Source organism: Oxyura jamaicensis, chromosome 2, assembly GCF_011077185.1.
Source record: "Oxyura jamaicensis isolate SHBP4307 breed ruddy duck chromosome 2, BPBGC_Ojam_1.0, whole genome shotgun sequence".
Classification (NCBI taxonomy): Eukaryota; Metazoa; Chordata; class Aves; order Anseriformes; family Anatidae; genus Oxyura; species Oxyura jamaicensis.
In genome coordinates this window covers 6584640-6612429 of record NC_048894.1, presented here as the reverse complement: position 1 = coordinate 6612429, position 27790 = coordinate 6584640, and the positions used below count along the sequence as shown (strand labels likewise).

The 27790-nt window shown below is 40.2% G+C and overlaps 2 protein-coding genes across 7 annotated transcripts in view; one reads left to right on the top strand and one right to left on the bottom strand.

The window, feature by feature from the left end:
- Positions 1–1470: 1470 nt before the first annotated feature.
- LOC118161869 lies at positions 1471–7946 on the bottom strand. The gene is given in 3 exon segments (XM_035317566.1): positions 1471–2248; positions 2250–2755; positions 6844–7946. Coding segments are annotated over 3 exon segments (813 nt in total). The 5' UTR covers positions 7073–7946; the 3' UTR covers positions 1471–2170.
- A 9444-nt stretch (positions 7947–17390) lies between these two features.
- Positions 17391–27790, top strand: part of XYLB (xylulokinase) — an 82047-nt gene continuing 71647 nt past the window's right edge. For 3 of the 6 annotated variants that reach the window (XM_035318304.1, XM_035318308.1, XM_035318306.1), the window contains exons 1-8: positions 17391–17544; positions 18629–18711; positions 18995–19030; positions 19619–19688; positions 21109–21189; positions 22662–22748; positions 24557–24685; positions 25974–26039. In XM_035318304.1, coding sequence (XP_035174195.1) covers positions 17500–17544; positions 18629–18711; positions 18995–19030; positions 19619–19688; positions 21109–21189; positions 22662–22748; positions 24557–24685; positions 25974–26039 — 597 coding nt within the window. In that variant the 5' untranslated portion in view covers positions 17391–17499. Of the gene's footprint in view, positions 17545–18628; positions 18712–18994; positions 19031–19618; positions 19689–21108; positions 21190–21960; positions 22077–22661; positions 22749–24556; positions 24686–25973; positions 26040–27790 lie in introns of those variants that run through there. The other 3 variants (XM_035318305.1, XM_035318309.1, XM_035318307.1) reach the window with 2 other exon arrangements.

The window sequence follows — 27790 nt, the reverse complement described above, 5'->3', positions numbered from 1 at the left end:
ATTATATTCTATGATATTCTTTAAGTTTCTGTGCTCTTACAAAATCCTGTAGTACTGTGTGCCATGGTACTGAGGCATTCTCACATGGATTGTTGCATCCAGCTCTGGGGCCCAGCACCAGAAGGACAGGGACCTGTTGGGGTGAGTCCAGAGGAGGCCACAAGGATGCTCAGAGGCTGGAGCACCTCTGCTGTGGAGCCAGGCTGAGGGAGTTGGGGTTGTTCAGCTTGGAGAGGAGAAGGCTCCGGGGAGACCTCACAGCGGCCTGCCAGGGCCTAAAGGGGGCTGCAGGACAGCTGGGGAAGGACTCTGTGTCAGGGGTGTAGGGATAGGACAAGGGGGAATGGCCTTAAACTGAAAGAGGTTAGATTTAGGTTAAAAATTAGGATGAAATTCTTCACTCAGAGGGTGGTGAGGCCCTGTCCCAGGCTGCCCAGAGGAGCTGTGGCTGCCCCATTCCTGGCAGTGCCTAAGGCCAGGCTGGATGGGGCTGGGGGCAGCCTGGGCTGCTGGGAGGGGGTTGGAACGAGATGAGCTTTGAGGTCCCTTCCAACCCAAACCACTCTGTGATTCTGCACTTACAGCTATGAATCTCCTATGATGTAAGCATAGCCTGTGATGGCTGTGTGCAAACGTTTCCAGATGTGGTATTCTGCATGAAGCACAATAAAAGCCAGTGGAATTTTCTAAAATATTAGTGATTTGAAGTTGTGTTGGATGGATCGAAAATCGTAGTTTCTCCTTCAAGTGGATAACACTGCTGCCTCTTTGATAAGACTTTGAATGTAGGTATTAACTCTATTTCCAGGATATGTTGTGAGGGGATAGTTTGTTTCTTGCCTATAAGAGTTTGTGTCTAGGACATAAACCACAGCTAAGCAACTTTGGTATTATTATTTTTTTATATATTGTTCATTTTTTTTGTCTGTGGATGGTGTGATTTTAATGCAGTGGTATTAAGGGGAGATACGTGCCAACAGGCTCTTTGTAGGGCCATGAAGTCTGTGGGCCATCCCCCTGATCCTTGCTTTGCTGTCCTCGTAGGGCTCTGGTAGATGTGGAATAGTTTAGAAGAGCCAGTGGCTGCCAGGGGTATATTTCAAAATCAGTCCTTATGAAATAGTGATGCATCTCAAGTCTTCAGTTTTCCTGAAACCTACGTTTGACAAAGAGACCTATCCTAACACTTGCCTCCAGAAGTGGGTGATATGTATGTGGTTTTTGTCATTGAAAAGCACCTGGGACAGAGTCTCCTTTGATAACGGTCTTGCAGGAAGGGAGACCAGAAATAATTTCCTTTAAAAAACAAAACAAAACAAAAAGCCAGCACGGATTTGTGGTGTGGTTGTGCCACAACAGAAGTTATCCACAAGAAGTTGTATTGCTGCAGTTACATTTGTGTAGGTGAAATGGTTATATCCCTTTTGAGTGCATCCAGCTGTAGCAGCAGCAAGGTGCATTATATTTCTGGTAAGGAAGGTACGTTGCTAGAGGGTATTGGGGAATGAAATAACTATTTCAGATTTTTTTTTTTTTAATGAAATTCTGGGGGTGGAATGGAACCAGCAGTATGTTTTTATAGGATTTATATATAGGGAAAAGGTGTCATTTACTACATCCCATTAAAACAACAATAGAAATGAGCAAAGGTTTTATTCATTGATTTTAAAAATACATTGAAAAGTATCACAAATATCTTTTCAACATTCCAAAAGGAAAGATAATTATCGAATCATGTTTACTGCGTGAATCACCTTCAGAACTGCTTCATTAGTTATTTGTCTAGTCAAATTGTAAGGCATTGTAATCTAGCCAAGTTGCTTCATTAGCAGTTTTGCTAATCTTCGCTCTAGCTCTTTCAGGTATTTCAAATGTTGTGATAAAATTTTAGTTTCTAAAATAAGTAACCTGAAAATAGAGAAGGAAACAAACAAACAGAAGATTGCTCCTCTATCTGGAATAGCAGCCAAAGTGAGTTTCTGTTGCAGTCCAGCATCTTCATTACAAAATGTCACTTTACATTGGGCTGTAAAGCAACAGATTACTTAGAGCAGATCCTCCTTGACTAATAAAAGTATTAGGCCTTCAGCAGGTTGATCAGGGTAACTAGGAAGACTGTTATGCTGTTTTAAGTTTTACTCAATTTTTTTTTTGACTAAATTTTAGGTTATTACTGAAGGTCTTCATCGCGAGACATACAACCCAAGCCTCCTTGCTGCTTCAGAAATTCTGGGTGCTTTTTTATTGGGGAAAGGGTAGAAGTCTAGTTTGTGGCAAGCTGGCGTGCATTTTGTAGAGGAAATGTATTGCTGCATCCAAACTGCCGGAGTGGCTGATTTCAGAGGGGGCTTTTGGCAGCTTTCTGAAACGTTGCTGCCGTTCTCTTTGCTGAAACCGTTCAACATGCTCGAACTTCCCAGCTGACCGAACGCGGATAGTTCACTCACACCTTCTAATTCCTGGTGCTGCAGTGGGCCGTTTTCCTTCGAAATCAGTCTCTGGTTGTCAAAACTGCACGGTCCGTTCCTGCAGTGGGAAGGATCCCAGGGAACTTCTTGACAAGGGACTTGTGCCAGGCGGTGAATTCCCAGGTGAGTGCGCCACGGTGAGTTGTCTTGCACATTGCCATTGCTGGTCACCTCCAGTCTGACCTTTCTGACGGGAACATGTTCTGTAAATGACTTCGATTTTCTAACTTTTTTATTAATTAAAACAGCGCTGACCATCGATTCTGGGAGAACAGATTCCTGTGCACCTGCAAGAGAATTGCATATATGCAATTTATTATTGTGGCAGAAATTAAGGGTCTAATTTCTGTAGCGTACGCTCCTCCGTTAAAGTTCTTCAGCTGAGTTTATCTGTACTCTTTCCATCTTTGACTGAGAGTAGTACAAGTTCGTTTGATGCCAGATTACAGAGTAGAAGTATTTCATGTTCAGTTTTGAGGACATAAATGCTACGATAGGATCAGTCAAAAGATAATGGAGATTTATCAAGTCGATATTGATCTAAGCACTACTCTAAGACTCATTAACAGCACAGATTGAGAATTGGCTTTTAGTAATTAACTGCTTGTAAGCAAAAATTCTTAAGGTGAACAGGGGCTTGCTCAGTGCATTGATAGGTACTGTGATGTGAGAGAGAAAAATGTTTAATTTGATACTGCTTGAGGCTTATATTCACAACCTAAAAATAATCTGAAATTTTCTTCTTTTTCTGAACAAGGGATCATTAACACATAGGTGTGTATTTTATTTTTGTAATTGTATTGTTTTCCATCTCTATGGCTTAATTTCTCATGTGGTATGAAAGTTACTGTTAGAAATGTGTAAGATATTAAGGGTAGAAATGCTAATGCTACCTTAATTACACATAGCAGCCATCAAATTCCTGAACATGACTGGCCTGTGCCTTGGAAATTAATAGCAGCTGAACCATTGTACTAAAGATAAGCAAACAGCGCTGTTGTCATTGTAAGTGCTAATGAAATACACTTCAGTTACTATAAATACAGTTTAAAGTAGGGGCAGGAGTAAGAGAATGCTGACCTTATTTACAGGGTTGAGTTACAGGAACTGTGTCTGTTGCAAGATGAATTATAAAGCATATTGAATTGAAAAAAAATAGAGTGGTGATTGTATTTTGAAACAGGAGAGCTGAATAGCTGTTCAGAAGAATTGTCACCTTGAATTTGAAATGAAGCTACTTTGAATAGGATGTTGCTTTAAAAAATGCATGCACACACAAAAACCTTAAGCTGCCTTTCATACCACTTTACAAGGACCTATTTGAGGATGTCAGACCCAGCTGATATACTGGCAGTAAATGGTCCTGTACAACAGGACTTCAGCTGAGGAGGGGCTTCCATCACTGTCTTTGGCTCCCATTGCTCAAGCAGTGACATCAGCACAGTTTCACAGAATTTTTTCTGCTCCTTCAGCTGGCTGAGTAAGGTTGATCCAATACAAGCTGCTTTGGTGGCTCTTGGCAGTGAGAACCACGTGAGCCCACGTTTTCCATTCTCCTGCAGTGTCACCAGGAGAGAAGAGATGAAAGGACATGCCGAGTAGAGGTATGGATGTGTCTCTGCACGTGTCTATACAGTGAAATATGCTCACAGAATTTCCTAGGGTGAAACCATTCTTAGAGATAAGATCACACAGTGCTCTATGGTGGAACAGTGAGAATCAAAGTTACAACTGGACTTTGCCCAGGAAATAAAGCTCAGCTTGGGGGCTGCAAAAAAGTTCACTTGCAAAGGAGATTCCTTCTAAAGCCTGCAGAACAGCACAGCGTAGCACCAACCCACAAAGCAAGGGCTTGTTCTTCACATGTGAGAGAAAAGGCGAGAGAAAGGAGGAACTGAGACTGAAGGGATGCAGCTTTGCACATTTTTTTTTGTGGATATAACTGCACTCTTGAATGAACTGGTATTGATAGGCAACATCAGGTTTTATCTCAAACCATTTGAACTGGTCATTGGAAGAATTCCAGGCTGGCTTGAGCTGATCAGAGAGTTCAGGGTAACGCATCAGTCCAAGTCAAATAGCCTGAACTGGTTTTCGGTTCAGGTTTGATTTGATTCCTTGGCTACAGGTGTGGCACACAAAATTGAGCAATGAGCTCTGATAGGAATGCTAGAGTCCTCTGTTGAATTAACAAACATTCAGCACTCTAAACTTCTAAAGAAAGCTTGAATCAGATCTTTGGTCAGTTGGAAAGACAGATTATATTTTTAATTGCACATAATAGCTTTGTTGCAGTGTTGTCTACCATGTGGCCTTTTCCATGTGCTGTCATCATAGGTGCTTTTACGGTTGTGAAGTAACAAAAGTTGATCTTGCTTCAAGTTAGCTTGGGAAATTCTTGGAGGAGATTTCTGCAGTCAGAGGCCCAATGTTTACTCTGTTGCCACTGCGTGCTCCAAATGCTATTTTAATTCCTACAGTAAACACTGCTTTTCTGCTTCGCAGCCAATGAATAATGAATGCACTGCCGTATCATCCCCTACCTGGGGAGTTTCAAGCCTTGTCAGCTTTTTTTTTTCTCAAATAATCAGGAACACGCAGAAGTGTGAATGTGGCTGTGTGTTTTGGGGAAGGAACAGAAGAAAGTTGTTTTCAGGTGGCTTACCAGTTAGTAACTCACGTTATTTCTGAATAGCTCTGGTTAGTTCAAGCTTGTAACTGAAGGAGCAGAGGGCAATATGCTGCCTCGATGTGTGCAGTTTGCTCTTGGAAACTGACGCATGTCACAGCTTCAAAGTGCTGAGCTATGTAATAGGTTTTTCCAAATTCCAAACCATAGGAATGTTTAAGGTTAACTTTCAGGACACACAGAACTCAGCATAACAACAACAACAACCAGCTGCATCTAACAGCAACATTAATCCTTTCCACATGGCTTGCTTAACGATACAAGTTCAATGCAGAAGGTTGTGTTTTTGTGAGTGTTTTGGGTTATGTGTATGTACATGAAAACATGTATGTGAACATCTAAATTTTAAACTTCCTAGAAACCGTACAGCCCTGCTTTATCTTTCTTTAATCTTCTATTGCTGTACTGGAAAAGAAAAGGCTACATTCATTATATCTGAAGTTTCATCTGAATTTCACCTAAATACAGACCTCTGCTTCCTTTCTTTACCTGGTTTTGTTATTGCAATAGTTGACTGGATGGCCTGTTTTGTCTTCAAGTTAGTTTCCTTCTCATACCTGATAAAATAAGCCTGTACATTCATATCCTTTTCTTCCTCACTGCAGCTTAAATTCTTTTAACATTACAATTTCTAGACATTTGAATGAAATGATATTGAAGAAATTAATGTGTTTTATGGCTCATTATGTATTTTTTTTCAATTATTTTGATGATATGGTCTGACTGCAAAAATGGAGAACTGCTGAAAAATGTAGAGGAAAATGTAAAGAATGAAATAGCCTAAGTTCTGCATTTGTTGAGCTAAATAATAATATGCAAACCCTGCTTCCTTCACTACCAATATTAGTATTACATTCATTCATTATTACATCATATTGCATTCAAAGACAACTTCATTAATGGACTTAGTATTCTCAATATCACTTTAACTTAGAAATGGAATGAAAATATATCAGAGCAATATTGTAAGCAGTAGTCTAACTAAAAACTTCAAAGTAGTTGAAGGTTTGTTTTGTAAAAGCTGTCTGACATAGCAGGTAGATGATTGATAGCTACTTCATTACTTTTTTATATATTTTCTGAGCTATGTGCAGTGAAAATGCTTTCAAAAACCTTTTGTTCAAAGATTGTATCTTAGTTACCCACAATGACTTCGTAGATTTTTTTTTTAACCAAAAGCCCAGCTTATGGCTGATATTTGCTATTGCTTCTTGTAGTCTTGCAGAAGGCATTTCTCTACATATGTAAAGAAGAAGAGAAAAAGAGAGAGAAGACCCAGCACTGATTGTTCTGATGGAAGCATTCAAGAGAGCAGAAATGCCGCCGAGTACATTGCACAAATAAACTGATGATAGATGTGAAGTACGTGGCTCCTGTAAGAGTAAGCATCAGTATTAGGAACTTTACTTTCCTGACTTAAAATCTGTAAAACCTTATATAAAATACGTTCATCTGTTTCATGTTCACATTAGCGTTTCACTGCTCTGAAACTAATTGATATAACCATAAGAATGCCTTTTAGTGAAATCAATTAAAAAAAAAAGCAAAAACACAATGAAATGACAGAAAAGGAATTCACTTTGTACCTCTCTTGAAGATGAGAATAAGAAGAACAAAGTTATTCAACATTTAAGCCAAAAGTTTTTACATCTACATTTACATTGTTTCCTATCAATCTAAGCATACCTGTTTTAAATACAATAATGTGTGACTGCAGCTTTTGCTTCTGTTTTATATGGTCATACTGCTCCTCAAGTAAGCTTACATCCATCTTGGTTGGCTGCTTATCACGATCTGAAGCTTGTTGCTCTGAGGTATGAGTCACTGAAAAAATACCAGTTATGTATTTGTAAGCCTTTACCATCTGTTCCCACAAGGAAGAAAAACTCATGCAAAAGCAGGCCACTTCCTTCATTGTGCTGGCAAAAAAAAAAAAGCAAATCAAATATGAAGCATCTGAAATCTTCCTAAATGAAGTAACTTTCTTCTGAGTGTGGCGATTTCTTTCAGAAGTTGTGCTGTCTACTCTGAAGTCGTGGATTTCCGTCAGCTTGCTCTTGTGCAGCGTGTCTTGAGCTCCTGCATACAGAGTTCATGATTATAACCGGATAGTTGGATTTAATATTGACTTAAGGTTGTGAGCGCATGAGGCTTTGCCAAAAAAAACAGTGAAACACAAAACCTCATTGAACACAGTCAGGTGCAAAGAGGGCCGGCTAATACTGGTTTATGTAGTAATGTTAATTCTTAAAGGGATGCTGTCGTGGTGACCTGCCCATGACAGTAATTCCATCAGGCAAAAAAAAAATATTTCTTCATGTTTCTTTCTGTGTATTTTGTGCCTCTTTCCCCTCCACTTTCCCTTCCTTAACTTTCATGCAGCTTCATTCTTGTTGCAGCTTCTTTGGGCAGCGGGATGGGGACTGGACTGAGAACCTTAATAACAACCTTGTTCTTATTGCTCCCTTTTCAGAATGTGTTAGGAGTATTCCTGGGTGCAAAGCCAAAACAGTGTGTGCCAACAACACTTGAAACCGGGAAGCCAGAGATAGGAATGCCTTCCTTGCACTCCTTCAGTTTTTCTGCATTTCTATAAAATGAAATAAGCTGCAGAAATAATAATTTCTTTACTGAGAGCTGAATAAACTCTTCAAACACACGGTGAGCCACATTTTAATCATTCTTACATGTTACAGTGTTACCTAATAATTATATAAAAAAATGTGCATGGCTTTTGATCATGTCAATTAAAGTATGAGACTGGCTGAAGTATCAGCTGCAAGTTTCTGTCCCTGAAATAGGTTCACTTGATGCTGTTACAAGGGTCCATGAGAGTTGCATGGGAGAAAATAATGCTGTTAAACAGCAGTGTCAATATAATTGTTTAGCTGCTAGGTTCCTTGCAATGAGAAACATTACACAAAAACAGTGCGAAAGGGCAGCGTGTGGAAGGAATGCCTGTGTGCTGCATTTTTCCAGTTACTGGCAGAAATTATGCTCTTGTTTGCATTATAAATGATTGACTGAATCACAGAATCACAGAATGGTTGAGGTTGGAAGGGACCTCTGAAGGTCATCTAGTCCAACCCACCTGCCAATCGGTCTCAAAATCTACAGATCTTAGGAACCTGTTTGGAAGTTGTGTGTTTGCAGGTGACAAAGCTCTGGCTACAGAGTTATGTGCATTGAGTTCTGGTACGGCTCAACAGGCTCATGTGTAAATCTGCTTTAATTCACTTATTAATTGCTTCTGACTTCCAAATGTGCTTGTGTCTTGCAAATCATGTCCCCTACATCAGCTGCAGTCTTTTTCTACCCTTGCCAGGGAAACAAAAGTAAGCACAATACTGTATCAGACACTGTGGATACTCCTCGGGTTAGCTTCTCTCTCTTGACCCTTGAAAAATCATGTGTTGTGTTAAGAGTTGTTCTGATATTTCATGGTTCTGGTATATCTACTTGGATATCCTGCCTTCAGCAGTGGCAAACACCCGGTGGTCTGTAGAAAGGAGTACCTTGTTGCCTTGTTGTTTCAGTCTTCTGACTTGGTGGCACATGGAGTCTCCCTTTGGACCTTCAGCCAGTTGGTTCCTTACACTGGGGCAGGAGATTTAATTAACCCCAGTACAGTTTGAGCTGGTACTCGATACAAACATTATTAATGGTCATAAAAGTTACCCAACCTGTTTAAAATTCCAGGCACAGTATTTGACTCACTGCCCTCCTAAGAAAGTGACTTGTACAACCTGAGTGTGTGTTGCAGACAGAATTACTGCGGTAACATCCTTTGATGTGACATGTAGGCTCTCTCTTAAAAGATGGACATTTAACTTCTCATTAGAAGAGCATTTACAGTGTGAGTTTGTATCTGATCAGAAAGTATTATGATTTTTAATCATTTGTACTATACCAGCACCTCGGGCTCATGGAAGAGCCATCACTCTTGACTACACAAATGCATTATACAGGGCGGTCTCTTCCCGAGTTACATGGGTAAATAGCAAAAATATAAATAGGGAATAAAAAACACAAGCCCAGTGAAATTAAGAGAGTGAGTCCAAGTGGCACAGTAGATCAGTGGAACCAGGAATAGGACTAGTTTTGTGTTGCTAAGCCAATCCCTTACACGTTGCAGTTTATTCTTTTCAGGGGAAGCTTGTGAACATGGCATCTTGACTCGGTCTCAGGAGGTGTGTGCTCGTGTGTACATGTGTATTTGTGAGCCTGTACTTTGCTTGCTCTCAAGGTGTGTATGTGCATACATATGTGTGTGTGTGTTGTGAATAAGTTGCAGCCAGGATATGATTCATAAAATGAGGTGCAGGGCCAATTTACAGAAGCTCACAAAGTAAATAGGGATGTGTTTTTGATGTATGGTTGATGTAACTAATCCATGTTACGCCACTGACATAAACTTGCAAACTGATTACCTGTGGCTTCTGTTCTTATTCCATAATGGAACAATTTCCTTCATACCCCTAGCCTGTTTAAGTGTTGCTAATGAAAAGGAAAAAAAGTCTTGTCACACACATACACGAAATTGAAATCATGACACTGGTTTAAATTCAGTCCTTAACCACTTGCATCTGCAGACCCCTGTACGCTTTAAAAATACGCAGCAGATGGCACTATTGGAGTGGTATGGCTGCAGGCTTGCCTTAGTCCTGAAATGTTAGAGGTCCAGATTTGGCTTGTAGGTTGCTGAGGAACAGAAGCAGTCGAGCCATTTCTTATCAATGGTAGACGTATTTCCTAACAATACCACAGGTTTTGAAAACTTACTGCCATGATCAGGTTTCTGTACAAACTTGGCTTTCTCTAATTGAACAAACTCCTCTACATCGTCTGAGTGATTTTAATTTGATTATCCACTGAAGTCTGAAGTGCTATATTTTCTCTTAAGTCTGTTCTTCCATCACACAATGGAAGCAATTTTTCATTTCCTTGAGGCAAAATAAATTTGAGAGTACTTCATAATCCAAAAGCAATGGCTTTTAGAACTTGAAGTAGACGCTTACTGCCCTTGACCTTGGTTGCAAAATCTCATTTAAAAAAGATGCAACTAATTTTATCTCAGACTAATTAATTTGTGGGTAGTAAATTAATTTTTTATTAAAAAATGTTTGGGGGATCTTATAGGAATAATTGTTGATTTAAAGATAATTAAAAAATGCTCCTAACAGTTAACTGTGACTGAATGCCCTTCCTGCAGCACTGGATTTTCCTACACACCTGGGACTGGAGGTATGTACAATTATTCAGATTGTTCATACGGAGAATTACAGGCATCTGTCCTACACTGTTTGTGCCGGTTGCAAAGGTAGAATACAAATAGCTAGATTTTGACTGGCACTGAGATGGAGAAAGTTACTATGATAATCCCCTTTCTGTAACTTTCTGTATACTTTTTTCACTCATACACAGTATTTAAGTGTTAGAAACTGACTATTGTTAGAAAATTTAGGAACAAAAAAATAAGGTAGAAACGAGGTGACTGCTATTATTTGTGCTCCAGACAATATTATCAGAATCAATAGTAATTATTTACTTTTTAACGATTTTTATTTTTTATTTTTTAATAAGGACACGTGTATTTCTGTTATTTGAAAGCACAACTTTAAAGCATATTCCAGTCAGAGATTGGTTAAGTAGTTTGAGCACAGGACTCTGATGATGTAAGACCCTTTGTTGGTGTTCTCTACATGTCCATGCTAATGGGATGAAAGTGCCTATGATGCAAGTTTTCAGAATGATTTTGAGATGTTTCTTCCGATCTGCTGACCTTTTGTGTGCTTTCAGACATGAAGGGTTCAAGCGTATCAAAGGGAGAGCAGCCCAGCTCTCCTCAAGTCCCTCTGAAGGTTTGCTGAGCCTGGTTCTTATGTAGTCCATCTTCACCTTTCCTTGATAGGATTCTATTTTCCCCTGTTATCTCTTGGGGACTTTATGTAAATATAATTACGTAGTGTGTGTGTATTTAGGTATATGCTTTCATCTGTACTTGGTGCTATACAGTACCCTTTGCAGAACCACAGTGGGTTTTGTTGTTTTCTTTTTGTGGGAGGTAAATGCAGCCACACTGAAATCACTGGGTTCACCCAAATCAAATTAATTTGTGCTCGTTGTGAGGAGTTAAATGCAGCAGATGTCCTGTATGTGCTGTGTGTTTTTTGTTGTTGTTTCTGTTGGTGCTGAGGATTAAATACCTCTCCTTTAGATTGTTAACTGCTATGGAAAGTAAATTAAAATACTAAACTTTGATCTGTTAGAGGGCTACTTACTCTGTCAGTTGTCTACATCATTAGGACTAGACTTTTTCCCTCTGTATGCACAATCAGCATCCAAAACGTAGGGTCGGGTTTTGGTTTTCATTTTGTAGTTTTGTTGTCCTTGCCCACTGAGCACTTCTGAGATGCCCTTTTAGAAGTGACAGCGTGCAGAGGCAAGTCAAATAAGAAACTCAAGTTATTTACGATTAGACTTTCTAAACAAATGAACTCTGACATCTTCTTTCACCATTTACCTTCCTTTGTAGTTCTAGGTTTTCTTAAATTAGTATGAACAAGATGGTTATGTTCAGTCTATTTTGACATCATAAAACTGTCCATGAGAAGAGAGTGAGATGGAAGGCGGGTCACCTTCATGGATAGACCTTGAGAGGATTTTGGAAATTGATTGAAGTTTCCTTGATTCTACAGATGTCTTAAATTCCAGTTACTGATGAGCAGCGTTCACATTTGTGGTACTGCTATGTAAATGTCTTTTCTATATTAGCTACTTCTCAAGGGTGATTCCTATCCACAGAGTTATGATGGCTACAGCTCTGTGAGGTGACACCAATCTGTGTTTATTTATTCTTGCAATAGACATAACTGTAGAGGAACTCAGGGAGAAGTTCTAATTTCAAGTAGGGCCTACGAAGAATAGGATAAGCTATGTAAATTTTCTGCCTTGATTTTTTTCCACCTGTAAACTACATGATTTTGATTTATTTTTGATAGTAAAATGCTTTTTGATCCTTGCAGGGTAATGCGGACAAGTGTGAGGCTTGGCCCTTATTATTTTCCACTTAAGGCATTGTTTGAGTAGGAATGAATTGATCTTTGATTGTTTTCAATCAATAAAATGTACTTATCTGTAAGTGGAGTTTGATAAGAATCAAATGCAGCATAAAAGAACTGGTTAATCCCTTGTTAATGAAAAGTTTTATCTGGATGACAACATCTTGCTTTTGAGCTTTAGGACACAAACAAGTTAAGAATTCATCTTCAAGGAAATCTGCCAGGTATGTAAGTTTTAATAAGCCTTGCAAATGACTCCAGTTAAGGTAGTTCTCTGAAGAGGATGGTTAAGAGCTACTGCTGTTGTGAGAATGAATATGGACTTGAAATCTGTACAGGGGAGGAAAGTTTCCTAAAAATAAGTTGCTAATTCAGAAACGTTCTTCACTTCACTTCCATGCAGAGATCTCATGAGGAATTTGTACTGTGCTTCATAATCACTAGTAACCTAACTGAAGTCAATGAAATTACATCTGTAAAACTGGAGTATGTAAAAGCAGAAACAATTTCACACTGCCTGATTCAGCACCTCCTGAAGTCAACATGTTCTGTTGAATTCAGTAGAAGTGAAATTGGAGGATTTTATGTACTTGATTAAATACAAGCTGCAAATTGACCAAAACACATGAAACTGACAATATAACTGAGATTGTGCAGTTGAGCCACTATCTGAATTCTTTTCTTATACCTATTGTTCCTGTACATTAATGTGCTGTTATATGAAATCCTTTGCCAATTCTTCATAAGAGGCTCCTCTTCATTAAAGTGGCTTTATCAGTTAATGCAGTCCAGTGCCTAAGAGCTTCAATAGCATAGAATCACAGAATGGAATCACATAGAATCACATTTATTTATCTATCACATAGAATCATCATACAATCACATTTATTTATTTATTTTTAATTGAAAGCCATTACCCCTATCCTATCATAGAATCATAGGATGATTAAGGTTGGAAAAGACCTCCAAGATAATCTGGTCCAACAATCCCACTACTACCGCTGTTACCCACCAAACCATGTCGCTAAGTACCATGTCCAACCTTTCCTTAAACACCCCCAGGGAATCTACAGCCCCTGACCAAGAGTCCCTCCCCAGCTCTCCTGCAGCCCCCTTTAGGCCCTGGCAGGCCACTGTGAGGTCTCCCCGGAGCCTTCTCCTCTCCAGGCTGAACAACCCCAACTCCCTCAGCCTGGCTCCACAGCAGAGGTGCTCCAGCCTCTGAGCATCCTCGTGGCCTCCTCTGGACTCACCCCAACAGGTCCCTGTCCTTCTGGTGCTGGGGCAGCACTCCAGGTACACATCAATATGCACATCAGGAACAAAATTATCCAGCAAGATTGTGGAATGATACACCTAAATAAGTTACGTCTTCAGCCTCAATGTAACAACTGTGTCTCAGTGTAACTGGTTTGGGCTTCCTCTAGTTGAACTCATGCATAAGGCTTTAGCTGGATCTTTGTCTTACAGATTTTCACCCATTCACAGGACAATCAGTAAAATTAAAGTAGATAACAGCTGTCTAGATACATTGCTTTTAAACATCAAGTATTTATGCTTAGAGTGAATAATGAGACTCTCCACAGCATTTGGACGTACAATCAAATACAAAATGGTTACCACAAAATCAAGTGCAAATGTAACTTCCAAAGATAAGAGCATATTTACAGAAAGGAAAACATTTTTAGATGCTACAGAACCACCTCATTAAAAAGAACAGCAACTTTGTATTTAATTTATGGTACTGTGGTATTCCGTGTTATCAGTACTTGGTTGAACATTGCTGGAGATCGTGTGATAACGGAGTACCAGTGGTGCTAAGCAGAAAAGGGATGACCTTTAGAGAATTAGTATTGCTCAGATATCTTTCCAGTAGGTAGGTCTAGTGCTCGTGCTGAGGTTTTTGTTTAGGTGATGTTTTATTGTTGTGTTATGTGGAGCTTAATGTTGTAAACATCTCCCACTTAATTAGCAGCATTGCATGTGGCTGTCAGATTACTTGGCAAATACACAGGAATTTATCTGACCCAGCTTAGTATGTTTAATGTTTCTGCGACTAATTAAAGACCCCTGAGAATTCTTACTGGGAAAAGGATAACCGTGCCAGCAGGCCTAACAGTGCCAGGTCTAACATGGGCTGCCTTGGTATTGCATGTGCATAACTGGTGGCTGTGCAATGATTCTTAGCTGTCTCATTGTTTCTGTTGTGCCAACCTCTGTTGATGTACAAATGTGAACTATCAGTTTGGGACTTCAGAATATTGGCTGCCCCACAACTTAAAAAAGCTAGTTAGAGGCCCCAGATCTGCTGGAAGCAGAAGGATCGGTCGCTTTGTAGTTGTTCATGCACTTCTCGTACCTTTGTAGGCAAGTACAAGTATTTTATGTGGCCTGCATAAATCAGGATAGCTGGACTACAATCAGTATGGTAATCCTAAATTATATCAAACAAAGGGCTAGCTGTTCCCTAGTTTGTTGGCACATCTAAGATGATGTGATGATATCAAAGCATGGTAATTAGGCTGGCACTGTTTTTGAAAAAGTTCACTGTTCTAATTTGTATGATTTCTTTGTTACCTGCACACCTGTGCAAAGCTGAAGGCTGCAGTTAAATCTAAGTTTTGATATCAGGGTAAAACTGGGATCAGAGGCAGAGTTTGAGACTCAAAGTGAAAATAAAAAGTGAAAGCTCCTTGTATGTAGGATTATGCAATAGAGGTTAAAATAATTTGTTTCGCAGTGAATTGAAATGAGTGTGGGGTTGAAGTTAATTTGACAGTTGGGAAGAAAAAAAATATATCAATTAGCTTAACAGTTATAACTTACTAAAAAATCCAATGGCCTAGCGGAGCATAACAGTATTGCTTCTCTGTCAGGTCTGTACGTAACTGCAGAAACTGGTTGATAGGAAAAGGGGAAGAAACTCGCTTTTTCCCTTTACCCTGCTCTGTGTGTCCTGTGTGATTAATCTGTGCTTTGCCTCAAGCTGTTAATCTGTGATCGTGACATTTCAATTATAAATGGCATTCTGTCCATCCCCTCTGGAAATTTTGGATTTGTCAGTGCTAAAACATCGATGGTACGTGAATGCAACTTCACTGATAACTGTACAGTTAAGCCTTGCTTGCTTCCAAGAAACAATTTTAGAGGTTATGGTAGTAACTGCCATCATGAGCTTTAACAAAGAAAGAACAACAGCAATGCAAATTTTCCACACACAAACTACTAAATTTGAGAAAACACGGACTTGATGAAAGGATGTTCAACAGAGTGACAGGATGAGACAATTCTTCTCTATACTTTCCTATTTGTGTTAGAAAAACCTGAAACGTAACAACAATAACTTTCCCATTCTTTCCTTGAGTGGATTCAACCATACTTGCATTGTTCCAGTTTAAGGAGATCTGAGAACACGTGGGTTGTTACCCCAATCCCATAACTCTTCTGTGCTGTTTAAAATGAAGTATTTCATGCAGCAATCTGTCCATTGAATGATCTCATTGCCGAAGAATATAATGGATTCTTACATCCCCACAGGATTGCTTTACGTATTTATAAACTATTGTTTCCCTTTGCATAACTACCAGCTCCTTCTATTTTCTTTTCAAAAGTTGCACAGCTGTCTCCTTCTGAAGTCATTTATTATTCTTATGGCTTTCTTCAGGATTGACTTCAATTTCTCTTACTTTTTGTGAGCAGTTGTACTTTGAGAACTGCAGCACTTCAAGCCTTCTAATTCCGTATCTGTTACTTATTTATCGGAAATATGCAGTAAGTTAAAGGGCAAAGCAAGCTTCTCCTCCCTGGCTCACCAGTCACATTCTGCATTAACGGAAAAGCTCCGGTGTGTTACTTGATCCTTTCTCTTCTGGTGAGAGTTATACTAAGGAAACAGTTCTTGGTAACATTTTAAAAAACTGTGTTTTCTTCACAGTCTCTTCTTCCTTAAATTAGACCTTTGTTCGGGACAGGTCCATCCAGCATGAACTTCAGGGCAGGGAAAAACCGCCAATACCAGACACTGGTAGCCATCTGATTTAAGGAAGTCAAACGACAAACTGGGTGACAATTCTACATACCTTTGTTTTCAAGGGGACTGTTAATACTTTCTTCATTTGGACATTCCCTGATTGCGAACTATTTAGATACATTTGCAGGATTAAACTCGGAAGTGCTGGACAACACCACTGTATGCATTTGAAGGGATTCCCACATTGTAAACGTTTCCCAGACAACTTTAAATTAAACTTTGTCTTATCTAAAGATTTTATGATCCCATGTCTTTGGGAGTTCTAATACAGGTACTGTCAACACAGAGTATTCGAAGGTGATGTGATGGTGTAGGATTTGTTTAAAAGTCAGTATATTAGAATGGTGGCTGCATTCTAGATTTAAAGTCTTCAGGATTAATTTTTAAAGGTTTTTATTTTCAATAATAACTAGAAATCCTGAAGCATAAGACTACAGGAGTGATGCTACAGGAGTCTTTGAGAAATCATTGGGAATATTTACAGCATCTTCAAACTGTTCAGTATATGACAAAACGTAGTAACATTTTATAGTTCGAAGGGCATTTCAAATTAAATATTTGTACTCTTAGAACAGTTTAGGATCCCGGGCATGCAAAACCTCGTCAGGGCTCTGCTGAGATACAGCCCGGGCTGCAGAATGGGAGTATTTCTTAGATAAGCCCTCCTTTGATTAGGCAACGCCTCTGTCACGTTGCTGTAAGAGGAAATGCAAAACCCTAAAGCCTCCCCAAACAGAATTTTGTGGGAATGTTTTTACACAAAACCAGGGTGTGATACTACACCAAGACCCATACATAGGATATATTAAAATTCAGTGGATTGCTTCGGGCTGTGGCATAGATTTGCCCTGTTCGTTGTGACTCGGATTAAGCCGATCGCTGTGCGACTGCTTCGGCGTTTTCTTCTCCAAACACCGTCAGTTCAGCCGGCTGAACACCGGCGTTCAGCTGAGCCGTGGAGCTGAGCAAAGCTGAGCGAGCTGCCACGGGATCAGCTCCGGGGAGCCTCTCCCCCTTCCTCAGCTCTCTCACAGACCCCTTCGAGCTGCAGAGGGACGAGCGGGCTGCTCCTTTAGCCCGCCCGGCCGCCCGCCCGCAGGCCCTTCCCCACCCACGGCACCACAGCGGGGCCGGGCCGGCGGCTCCTTTCCGGGGGAAGGGCCCCGAGAAGCCGGGGGAGGGCTCCGGGAAGCCGGGGGAAGGGCCCTGAGCCGTCGGCCCTGTGAGGGCTTCCCCGCCGCCGGCCGCGACATGGCCGCCCCCTGCTTTCTGGGCTGGGATTTCAGCACGCAGCAGGTACCGCGGCCTCCTTCCCCCCCCCCCCTCCTCGGGCATAAATCACTTCGTTACAGCTGTGCTGAAGTTTGGGAGCTTGAAAAGACATATCCAGGTTACCCATATTAGGTTGATCAAGTGTTTTTGAAGGGGGTGTACTGCAAGCAGAAAGCCAATTAAGCCGCAGTGGGTCAGAGCCTTTTTTAAGCTAGCTCCGTGCACTGGCTTGGTAATGAGTTGTGCTAGCGCATAAATGAGGCCCTACATTAGTACGGGTAAAATGGAAGTAGCCCGCCCCCAAATGGGGATGGTTTTATTATTTGAATACAGCTCCTTTGAGTTGACTCGGTCTTTGTAGGTTTTTTCAGTCTGTTCCTTTAGCAGCAGTTTGCACTCTCCCTTGTTAAGATGTATGCAGGATGTGAACAACGTTCCTGCTCTTCTTTGAGGCTCTTAATGCTTTTCTTCTGCGCCAGGTGAACTTGAGAAAAGCTAGTTTGTGGCACTCTTTAGTCAGGGCTTGCAAGAAAGCCCAGCTTGATGGATTTGGGATTTGGATGTAGCTCTGCACTGGCTGCAGAAGCCAAGCGTGCAGCTGTGGAATGCCCTCTGAGCTTTGCAGGCTGGTAGAGTGCAGTTCAGACACTCTGGGTAGAAGGGAAGGTCCTCAAGGTATCCCAAAGGTCTGTTTCTTTGGTAAGATAAGGCTTTTAATAAAATAAAACCAACAACGCATGACATCTTTAACATCAGATACTATACTCTTCGGAGAACTTGGTTACTGTGATGCAAACTGGGAGCTGTATAGCTTGTTTGCTGATCTTTAGCAAAGCATTTCTTTCTTATGTGATTAAGGAGGGAGAAAATATAGCAAGCAAATACACATGTTGCTGGCTAAGCGTATGTCAATGCTGTAAACTCGCATAATAACTTGTATCGTGTAAAATTGTGTCCATACTTACGGTTAGTTGTATGGATTGGGGTGATCCCTACTTCTTCCTTCCCATTTCATCTATGAGAATTGAATTGTTATAAAGGAATTATCAGTGCTCTCTAATTATTGTTCTAGACAGTTTTTGTTAACATCCTGTTTTATTTCTTCTAGCTGAAAGTCATTGCCATTGATGAACATCTGAGAGTCATTTATGAGGATAATGTTCATTTTGATAAAGACCTTCCAGAATTTAAGTAAGGTTTTTTATGTTTTACTTGAATAATAAAATGTAAAACTCTGGGGATTGGGATGGGGTCTGTTGCCCGCTTTGGTCTTATTGATACCTGTGGAGGCATGGAAAAAGTTAACTCTGTGTTTGTGTTTCATACTTGGCAGTGGAAGTATGTCCTTTTGCTTTGCTTTGTGTGTAACTATGGCAAGAACTCCCAATAGGAAATAAAAAGACCCTCCCACCCTGAAGTATTATTAACCAACTTGGTGTAAATTAACCAACATTTTTTTCTTTTGGAACTTCAGACTTTGGATGTGGCTGTTTCTTTCTGGGACACAGAAGCACCACCTTTATGTCAGGATGGAATGTTACGACAACAGGAAATAAATTGCATGAGGGAAACTTCTGAAAGGCATTTGGAGACAAATTCAGTGGCTCCAAATGGCACGTTAAGACGTATAAACTCAATTTATAGACTAGAATTTACAGATTTACAGATTTCTTCCATCATAGTCACAAGTGCCAATAAAATGCATTTATCTACTTGATGGTTTAACAGCAAAAATTGAATTTCATCTTCTAGATTCAAGCCACTAATGGTGACAGTTAGGAAACTTAGAGATAACTGTGACTTGCATGGCGCCAATGAGCAGTGTCAGCACTGGAATCTGTCACAGGTCTTCAGGATCACAGCCCTTCCATGCATTTTTTTTTTTTTCTTTTTTTTTTTTTTTGCAATTGGGTCAAACTTCTGTAATGCCATTTCCTAGGAGCTGCCTTTTAGTTTTTAAGGTTTCAAACACACATCTTATCTTTGCTCCTTACAAAAATAAAACACTGCAACCTCTCTTTGGTTATGAATAAACTTGAAGAACTTTGCTTGGTGGGGAAAAGTGAATTTACCAAGAGAAAATACCATTTTTCTGTAGGACTCAAGGTGGAGCCTATGTTCACAGTGACAGGCTGACAGTCACTTCTCCTGTGCTAATGTGGGTCAAGGTATGAACAAGCTTTATTGTCAGCCTTTTGGAATATCTGTAGTGTGTGGTTCAACTTCTTCCTTGCTATTATTGAAATTGATATGTATTGCAAACAACAGTGAAACTTGTCATTAAAATTGTTGTAGTCCTTTTGCTTATTTTCTGCTTTTTAAAGTGCTGTTTGATATCTTTGGGATGCAGATGTTAATGTAAACAACTTCCACTTTGGTTATTGATAATATTTCTTTGTTTCTTTCTTCACTCTCTGACTCTGCTATTTATAGCATTGTATGCATGAAAAATATTTTTCTGGATTCCCCCCTACATTTAAAATGCCATTTTTTTTTCTTTCTTTTTTTTTTCCCAGCATCCAGGTTGCTTGCACTATCTTTTTAGAATAAGCTTTGCTAACAAATTGATTTCTCAAATGGCATGTGGTTAAAGAGCAATTTATTCAGTAATTCCCAGTCACTTTGACGGATGTTTATTTTGAAATACAGATAACATTCTCTTCTGTTTTAAAAGCAGGCTTTCTTTGCCTCTGTGCAGATTCTGCAACCCTTGCTCTCACATGGTGCTACGTCAATCTGTTTTACTAGCATGATTTGAATAGTTAAGACATCTAAAAGGTCATGGAATCCCCAGTTGGTGTTCCACTGTAGTTCTGTCTGAAGATCCATAAAGATTTGGTAAATTGTTTGCAGTTGGTTTTTGAACCATAATAAACAGGAACACTTGTAATTATTAAATCAATAATGTGATGATACAGGTATGTGATAAAGGTGTATGGTTGCTTGGGAAATTCTGAAGCCTTGCAGTGGTCCATTTGTCAAGAAAGTCTGGCAAATGGTGATCCGAATCGGACTATGTAAAGATAGATTACTTTTTGGTTTTAAAATGTAGTAAAATGTGGCAAGAACAAAAGTAACCTAGTGGCTTATAGTGCAAAAATACACTTGAATTAGAGGTTCTGAGTTTTCAGCAGATATGATGGTCAGCAGTATTGAGGATTCCTAGCATCCTGTAGAACGAGGTGCAGGGTGCACACTATTAAAGATTTAATAGATTTCCAAAAGTAAGAACAGACAAAGATAATCATGTCTTGTGTCTGGCACTCTTAATAGATGTTTTTTAATGAATTGGAATTCTTTAAATCTTGCCGCTTGTTTAGGTTTCAAAGAATGATTCTTTGTGATTGAGCTTGTTTAAAGATTTTTTTTCCTCCTTTGTGTGATTCAACTTTTCTTTTATGGACTCTTACTTAGTAAATTAATTTATGCAGCTTCTTGAAAAGTCCATAGTCATTAGCTAATTTTTCATTATCTGCCAATGAACTCTTATCAGTGATGACATGAATTTACTCTTTAATTCCAAGGATTGTGAGTATGCATAATTTGGTAGCTCGTTACAGTCATTCTTGATTCTGTTTGTTCTTGTAGGCTCTGGATATGATTTTAGAAAAGATGAAATCTTCGGGCTTTAACTTCTCTCAAGTCAGAGCTTTGTCTGGTGCTGGCCAGGTTAGTTTATAAAGAAATCAATCAATCTTGCTGTATTTCTTCAATATAGTACAAGGTATACTGATAAATTTTAAATAGTTGTATTGCTGAAGACCTGAAAGACATTAAGTAAGATCAAAGCTTCTATGTATGCATTCCTTAAAAGACACGTGACTCAAGGTAACCTAAAACCTGAAGCATTCAGAGCAATCAATCTATAGCAGGTCGTAAGAGTAGAGGATGAGGTTTACATTGTAATTGTTTACATCAGTATAGTGCATAACTAGTTTTCCTGTTGCTTAAATTCTTTATACGTGTAGATTCTGAAATGACTGGGGTCATTTTGAATTTCGCTTTATCCAGGTGCTTGTGAAAACAGGGTGGAAAAACAGTGATGAGCTGACATTGCAGAAGGCATAATAAAGTCCTGTTGAGCACTGTTTTTGTTGGCTAGGATGGAGATCTGCCTGGGAACGAAAGGAAACAAATTATGATAGTCTTTGATGCAAAGAGGACAAATGTGCTGCTTGGCCATTTCTTATCCTTTAAGTACATTTTTTGAAGGTTTATAAAACCCATTCTGATATTAAGTCAGTTCTCCAGTCTCCTAGTACTGTGGTGAGATAAGGAAGTCCTTTATTCCATTTACAGACTTAAAAATTATATTCAGGGTAAGGACAGCACCGAAATGATAGCTGATTGTGATGCATGAGGTTTAGTTATTCATCTTGATATATCTAGGGCTAATTAATCAAAATTTTTGCTTTAATCTCGATGTTTCATTGCTTTCAGTTGAAAGTCTGAGCAACATGTCTGAAAGTCATAGTTTGTATCAAGGCTCTGTTAAGATTTCCTCAGTGGAACAGAAGTTAGGGACTGCCAGGCAACCCCAACTCACTCAAGTGAAGGTAGGAAGGTTTTTTTCCAGACTACCAGCATTCCCTTTGTTTTCCTCTTAATTCAACAAGCTGGGGTATAAACTTGGTGCTATATTCAGTTTATTTCAGGTAGAACAGATTTCACTTAGCTGTCACCTGCCAACACACATTGTCTCTCTCCCTTTTCTCTGTGAAGAACCTGGTTTCTGTGCTGCAGATCAGACAGCAGAGGTGCACTGATGTGCCAGTTTTTGTCCCAAAAGAAGGGCCAAACTGGTTTCAATTGTTCGAAGAACCAGAAGAGAGAAGTTGAAGCAATCTGGATGAAGCTGTGGGTCAAGAACTATGGGCTTGGGTTTCTTTGTGTACATCTAGTTTCATTGGTGTAGTTGGTATAATTCAAGGTCATTATTGTATTGGCTCCTGTGTTTTCTGTTTCAGTATATGCTTTGCTCAGTCTTGAAGTGTCTTCTAATGGGACACTTGATTTGAAAAAGTGCATTTTTTTTCTCCTAGTTTGGAGGGAGTTCTCTTAGAGCTTGAAATTCAGATCAGGGTATGAACTTTGCAGTCTGAGAGGCCATCTCCAACTTCTGTTTCTGTACTTTCCTACAGCAACATGGGAGTGTGTATTGGAAGAAAGGAAGCATCCAGACTTTAAAGAATGCATCACCCGAACTGCCTTTACATCAGTTACTAAAGGTAATGTGCATAAAAGAGCTCTGAAGGGAGAGCTACACTTTTTCTGCTACTTAGGCATTGCTTTTTTCCTTGCCAACCTTTCCTCATGTTTAGCTGAGTTGCATGTCCCTGCAGCATGAAGTGAAATATACAGGTTACTCCTTCAGCTCCGGGGCCTTTGACATTTCCTGTTCTCCTGAGTGACAGCGTGTACTGCTCTAAAAACTTACAGGTGTCAGTGGGCATTCCATATTTTTTTTTATGTCAGAGTAACAGCCTGTTTGTTCTTTTAGAAAATGTAATGTTTTTGTAAACAACCTGTAAGTATTGTTTTTTTTATTTGTATTAACAGAAAATTGCAATGAAGAATATTATTGTACCTGAGTTTCCATGTAATGCCTGAGATTTCTTTAGAAAATATTAAAAAAAAAATCAATTTACATTTCCCTCTGAAACAATGGAAGTGTAATGCTGCAAGGACAGAATCTTCTAACAAGTAAATTGTTGAACCTCAACAGTATTTTTGTCGTGTTTGGCATATTTTGAATACAGACATGACAGACTTCTATTTGAAAAGGAGAGTAGGGAGAAAACAGCTTTCCTTTCAAAGTCCCTGACCTTCCTTACTTCAAGGTCTGTATCCAGCTGTACCCTGGGGTGCATCAGGCATGGCCTAGCTAGCTGCTGGAGGGAAGGCATCGTCCTGAGCTGCTCTGCGCTGTGTGGCCTCACCTCAACTGCTGTGTGCAAGTTTTGTGTGCCACATAATAAGGATATAAAACTATCAGAGAATGTCCAAAGGAGGGCTACAAAGATGGTGAAGGGTCTGGAGGGCAAGATGTATGAGTAGTGGCTGAGGCCCCTTGGTTTGTTCGGCCCAGAGCAGAGCAGGCTGAGGGGAGGCCTCATGGCGGCCTGCAGCTCCCTCACAGGGAGCGGAGGGGCAGGTGCTGAGCTCTGCTCTCTGGGGACAGTGACAGGACCCGAGGGAACGGCATAGACCTGGGACAGGGGAGGGTCAGGCTGGGGGTTAGGGAGAGGTTCTGCACCCAGAGGGGGGTCGGGCACTGGGACAAGCTCCTCTGGGCAGTGGTCACGGCACTGAACTGCAGGAGTTCAAGAAGCTTTTGGGCAGCGCTCTCAGACACAGGTCTGGTTTTTGGGTGGTCCTGTGTGGAGCCAGGAGTTGGACTTGATGGTCCTTGTGGCTCCCTCCCAGCTCAGGATGTTCTGTGATTCTAAGATCAGAAACAACAGTTGCATATTGAAAAGGGGGCGTTCATGTAAATGATCTATTAAATGATTACTTTTTGAAATACCTCATCTATGCAAAACTCTTGGGAATGGAATTAGAATACTCTCTGGTGATATCCTAAGACTCACATCCATTGCTTATGGCAAGCCTCACTTGCATTGGTTATGCCAGTCACTGAAGAGAAATCTGTTAGAACTGCTCTGGAAAGATAGTCTTAACTATTTGGAGAGAAGCTCTAAGAAATGGGTCTAAACTTGGATAAGATAGCCTGGGGCTTTGGCTACCAAAGGAGTGTACTGATACATTGCCACACCACGCCCCGCTCCAGGGTACGAGTGAATTACCGGCAGGTGGAGCCTGCTGCTTCCCTCGTGTGTGAAGTTTGGGTTAGGCTTTCCACTGCTGACCAGCGTGCTGTCCAATATCTGCTTTCCTGTAATTACTGGGAAGGGAACAGAAGGCCCCTCAGAGCACTGAACTGTGAGCTGACAGCCAGGTCTGCTCTATTATTATTGTTCCAGCAGGGACTTCTAAGAGCTCAGATGTTATTAATAAAGAACATTGTTTGTTCCAGGCTTGTTTTGCTGTCAGTAACAGCCCCATCTGGATGGATTCGAGCACAACTTCCCAGTGCAGCAATCTGGAGAAGGCTGTGGGAGGAGCACAGCGCCTAGCGGCTATCACTGGATCTCGAGCCTATGAGGTGAGGAGCAGTGAGAAGAAATCCTCGGCAGAGTCGGGGGATGGAAACAATTCTGCTGTTAAGTTATACCACAGCGGATAGTGAGCAGGCATTAACTATGAAAGAGATGATTTTATTCAGTGTTTTTGAAGAACCTCCGACAGTACTATGCTTTGTAGTAGCCTCACAAAGGAAGAAGTGGAAATCGTATTCTATGGGAATTTTAAGGTGAAATTAAGCAAATCATTGGGAATTCTACTGCAAGAACCAGTGCAGAAATGGTGACTGTAGTGAGCTGTTTCACTTGGCCTGTGGTTCCCAGGGCGGAATTCTCCATTGTGAGCTCCTGTGCAGCCAAATTTCCATTGGGATGGCAATTTAATTTATGCTACAGGCTTTCTCAGGGTTATGAGTCAATGTTTGGGGATAAATGCTCTACGTTACTTCTGTAGTTAAAAGAATTGGCCTTTTAATGTTCCTTGAAGGCTAACAAGTAGCTGCCGACCTAAGAGAGAAATGAGTTTCCGAAGTTCGGGACCCCATCAGAGAGTACTCAGTCACTCTTCTCCTCTCCCCAGTCCTTCCCTGTCTTTTAACTATGACAATGAATGGGAGCGGGGCTGCCTTCCAGGCATCTTGGCACCTGGCTGCTCTTAGTGTTGGTTCAATAGAATAAGGCTCTTACCCCCTGAATTGCTGATTCTGTTTTTGAATCATCATGCACTGGCCAGAAGGCCAGTGTTTGAAATCAGACTTTGCCTACCACTAAGTTTATTTTTAACTTCCTAAAGGTTAAGGTTTCAGAAGTTCGGTGTTAGAAGCTTTTTGTTGTTTGATAAAATATATGGATGAAAAATAATTATTCTTACAACTGCCATTAGCTTGTGCTGGCGTTGCTTCTTTGAGTATGAAACTTTCTGCCTGCTTCCATTCACCTTCCTCGCAGAGAGGTGCATATGTTGGGTAGCCTAAATCTTTTAAAGAATTCGAAGGCAGCATTTGAATAGCGTTGGTTCCTGGGCATGTAATAAGAGTGATTCATTCCATTGAACTGTCATTTCTGAAATGTAAATTATGGATAGTAATGCTTTTTCACAAGCTTTTTTTTTCAAAAGGTGAGCAAAATTCTCATAATGAGACTATGTGTTATAGCCTGTTTAGTGCAGATTGCCTGCTGTGCACTGACTTTCATCATGCATCAGGCAAATTAAATATCCAAAGTGCAATGTACTGAACTCATTACACAGAGTTAATGATTATTGACTCCATTTAGGGTTTGTGTTTCTAAGCATTTGCATTTCTTTCTCAGCGTTTTACAGGAAACCAGATAGCAAAGATTTACAGCCAGAATCCTGAGGTCTACGCGCAAACTGAGGTTGGCTCAACTTCAATATACTTATTGGAAATCACAGTTGAAAATCTTTTAAGAAGAATTTTGTGCAGATGTCAGATTATTATTTTTTTGGCTAAAAATATTTTTATTCTAGTGTTTAATTTTAAAATTAAAAATGCTTTTTTTATGTTCTTAGTCATTAGGCAGATAAAAATCGGGCATCGGTTCCATTTTGAATGTTATATTTAACACAGCGGGCTCCATTGGATCTTGCCTTTGCGGAAGAAGTTTTTTAAAACAGGCTTTCGTTTGGGTGGCAGTAAATTGTATGTTCAGCATTTCAAATGCAAGTGGGTAACTAAGCACACAATTGAAATTTTAGCACTCAGAATTGTCTGTTTGCATACAGAAATGTGGTTGCTCTGCCATACAAAGCTGGCATCCCTGCAGATGTGCATAGGAAAAAATTTTGCAATCAATTCTAGATTTTTTTTCATAGATTTTTCCCTGGAGGAGCTACTTTGATTCTGTTACTACAAATGAATTGTATTGTGTAGTTTCCTTCTGATTTTTAATTTTTAGAAATCAATGTGCAATTCTATTGGTTCAATTTAAGTCTGCATCGAGCTGTGACTAAAATGGTTTGAAGCAAAGTGAAACCTCCATGCAGGTATGATATACATGAGGAAAAGCTCCTGCCCTGCGATTAGAAAACACCAAACATCCTGACCTGTGAAGTCAGATGGCTTGTGTTTTTATATTACTACAGTTCTTGTTAGTATTGATCATACATTTTCTGTTTTTTAGAATCTCACCTCTGCATGAAACATTTAATTTTATGGGGAAGGGAGTTGCAAAGTTTTCTGGGGAGAATGCTTCGTTTTTTACAATTTCTTTTTCTCTTGTTTCATTGTATAACCTTTATGCTAGTAAGGCATAGGACGAAACAGAACACTAATACAGTTTGGTCACAAGCTTAAGAATAAGTTTAGAGAAAGATGCATGAATAGCAGAGGCAGGGTGGGGAACAAGTCCCTGGGAACTGAGAACTGGTCAGACTAAATAAGCTAAGACTTTGAGGACTGGTGGCACTGATGGCACCTTTTGGCAATAAGGATATGCAAGAAGTTGTGTTCTAGCACAAATATTTCCGTGCCAGAGTTGCTTTTGGGGACCTTCAAGAAGCACTTAGCAGCCTGGCAGTCTGAGTGGCATGTGGAAGGTGGATGTTTTTCCTCCTCTAGGTCAGCTTGCTGAACTGGCTGATTCACAGTTTAACTTCATCCTTTTCCTTCCATTTCAGGCAGCTAGTGCCCATTGGGGCACCAGAGAAGGTAGGCCTTCGTTATCTAAGCACAATGTGATATATTCTTGGGGAGAGACGCATGAAGAGCAAGCGCATCATTAAGTTTCCTGGCCATTGTAACCACTTCTTAGAGCTCTGGCTATAGTCCGTCTCTGAATGCTGTGTGAAGCAGTGGTTTCATAATCGCTAATACAAAAACCTGTCACTGCAGGCTCACTCCACCAGTAGAGATTTGATTCTGATTAGTTGTTCAGTGACAATCATATTTCTTTTGAATTAGAGCACACAATAAGGAATTTGACAGCTTTTATGCCAGCTTCTGGGGGACATACAATACTTGATCCTGCAGAAAGCTGGGCTGCTTAACTCGGTAGTTTCTCTAGCAGGCTTGAAATGGAGGTGAGTTCGTGTTGGATCAGTGCTTTGTGTTACACGGCCAGGGCATTTTGGGGCCAGTACTAGGAGCCCTGCAGCTGGATTTCATGCA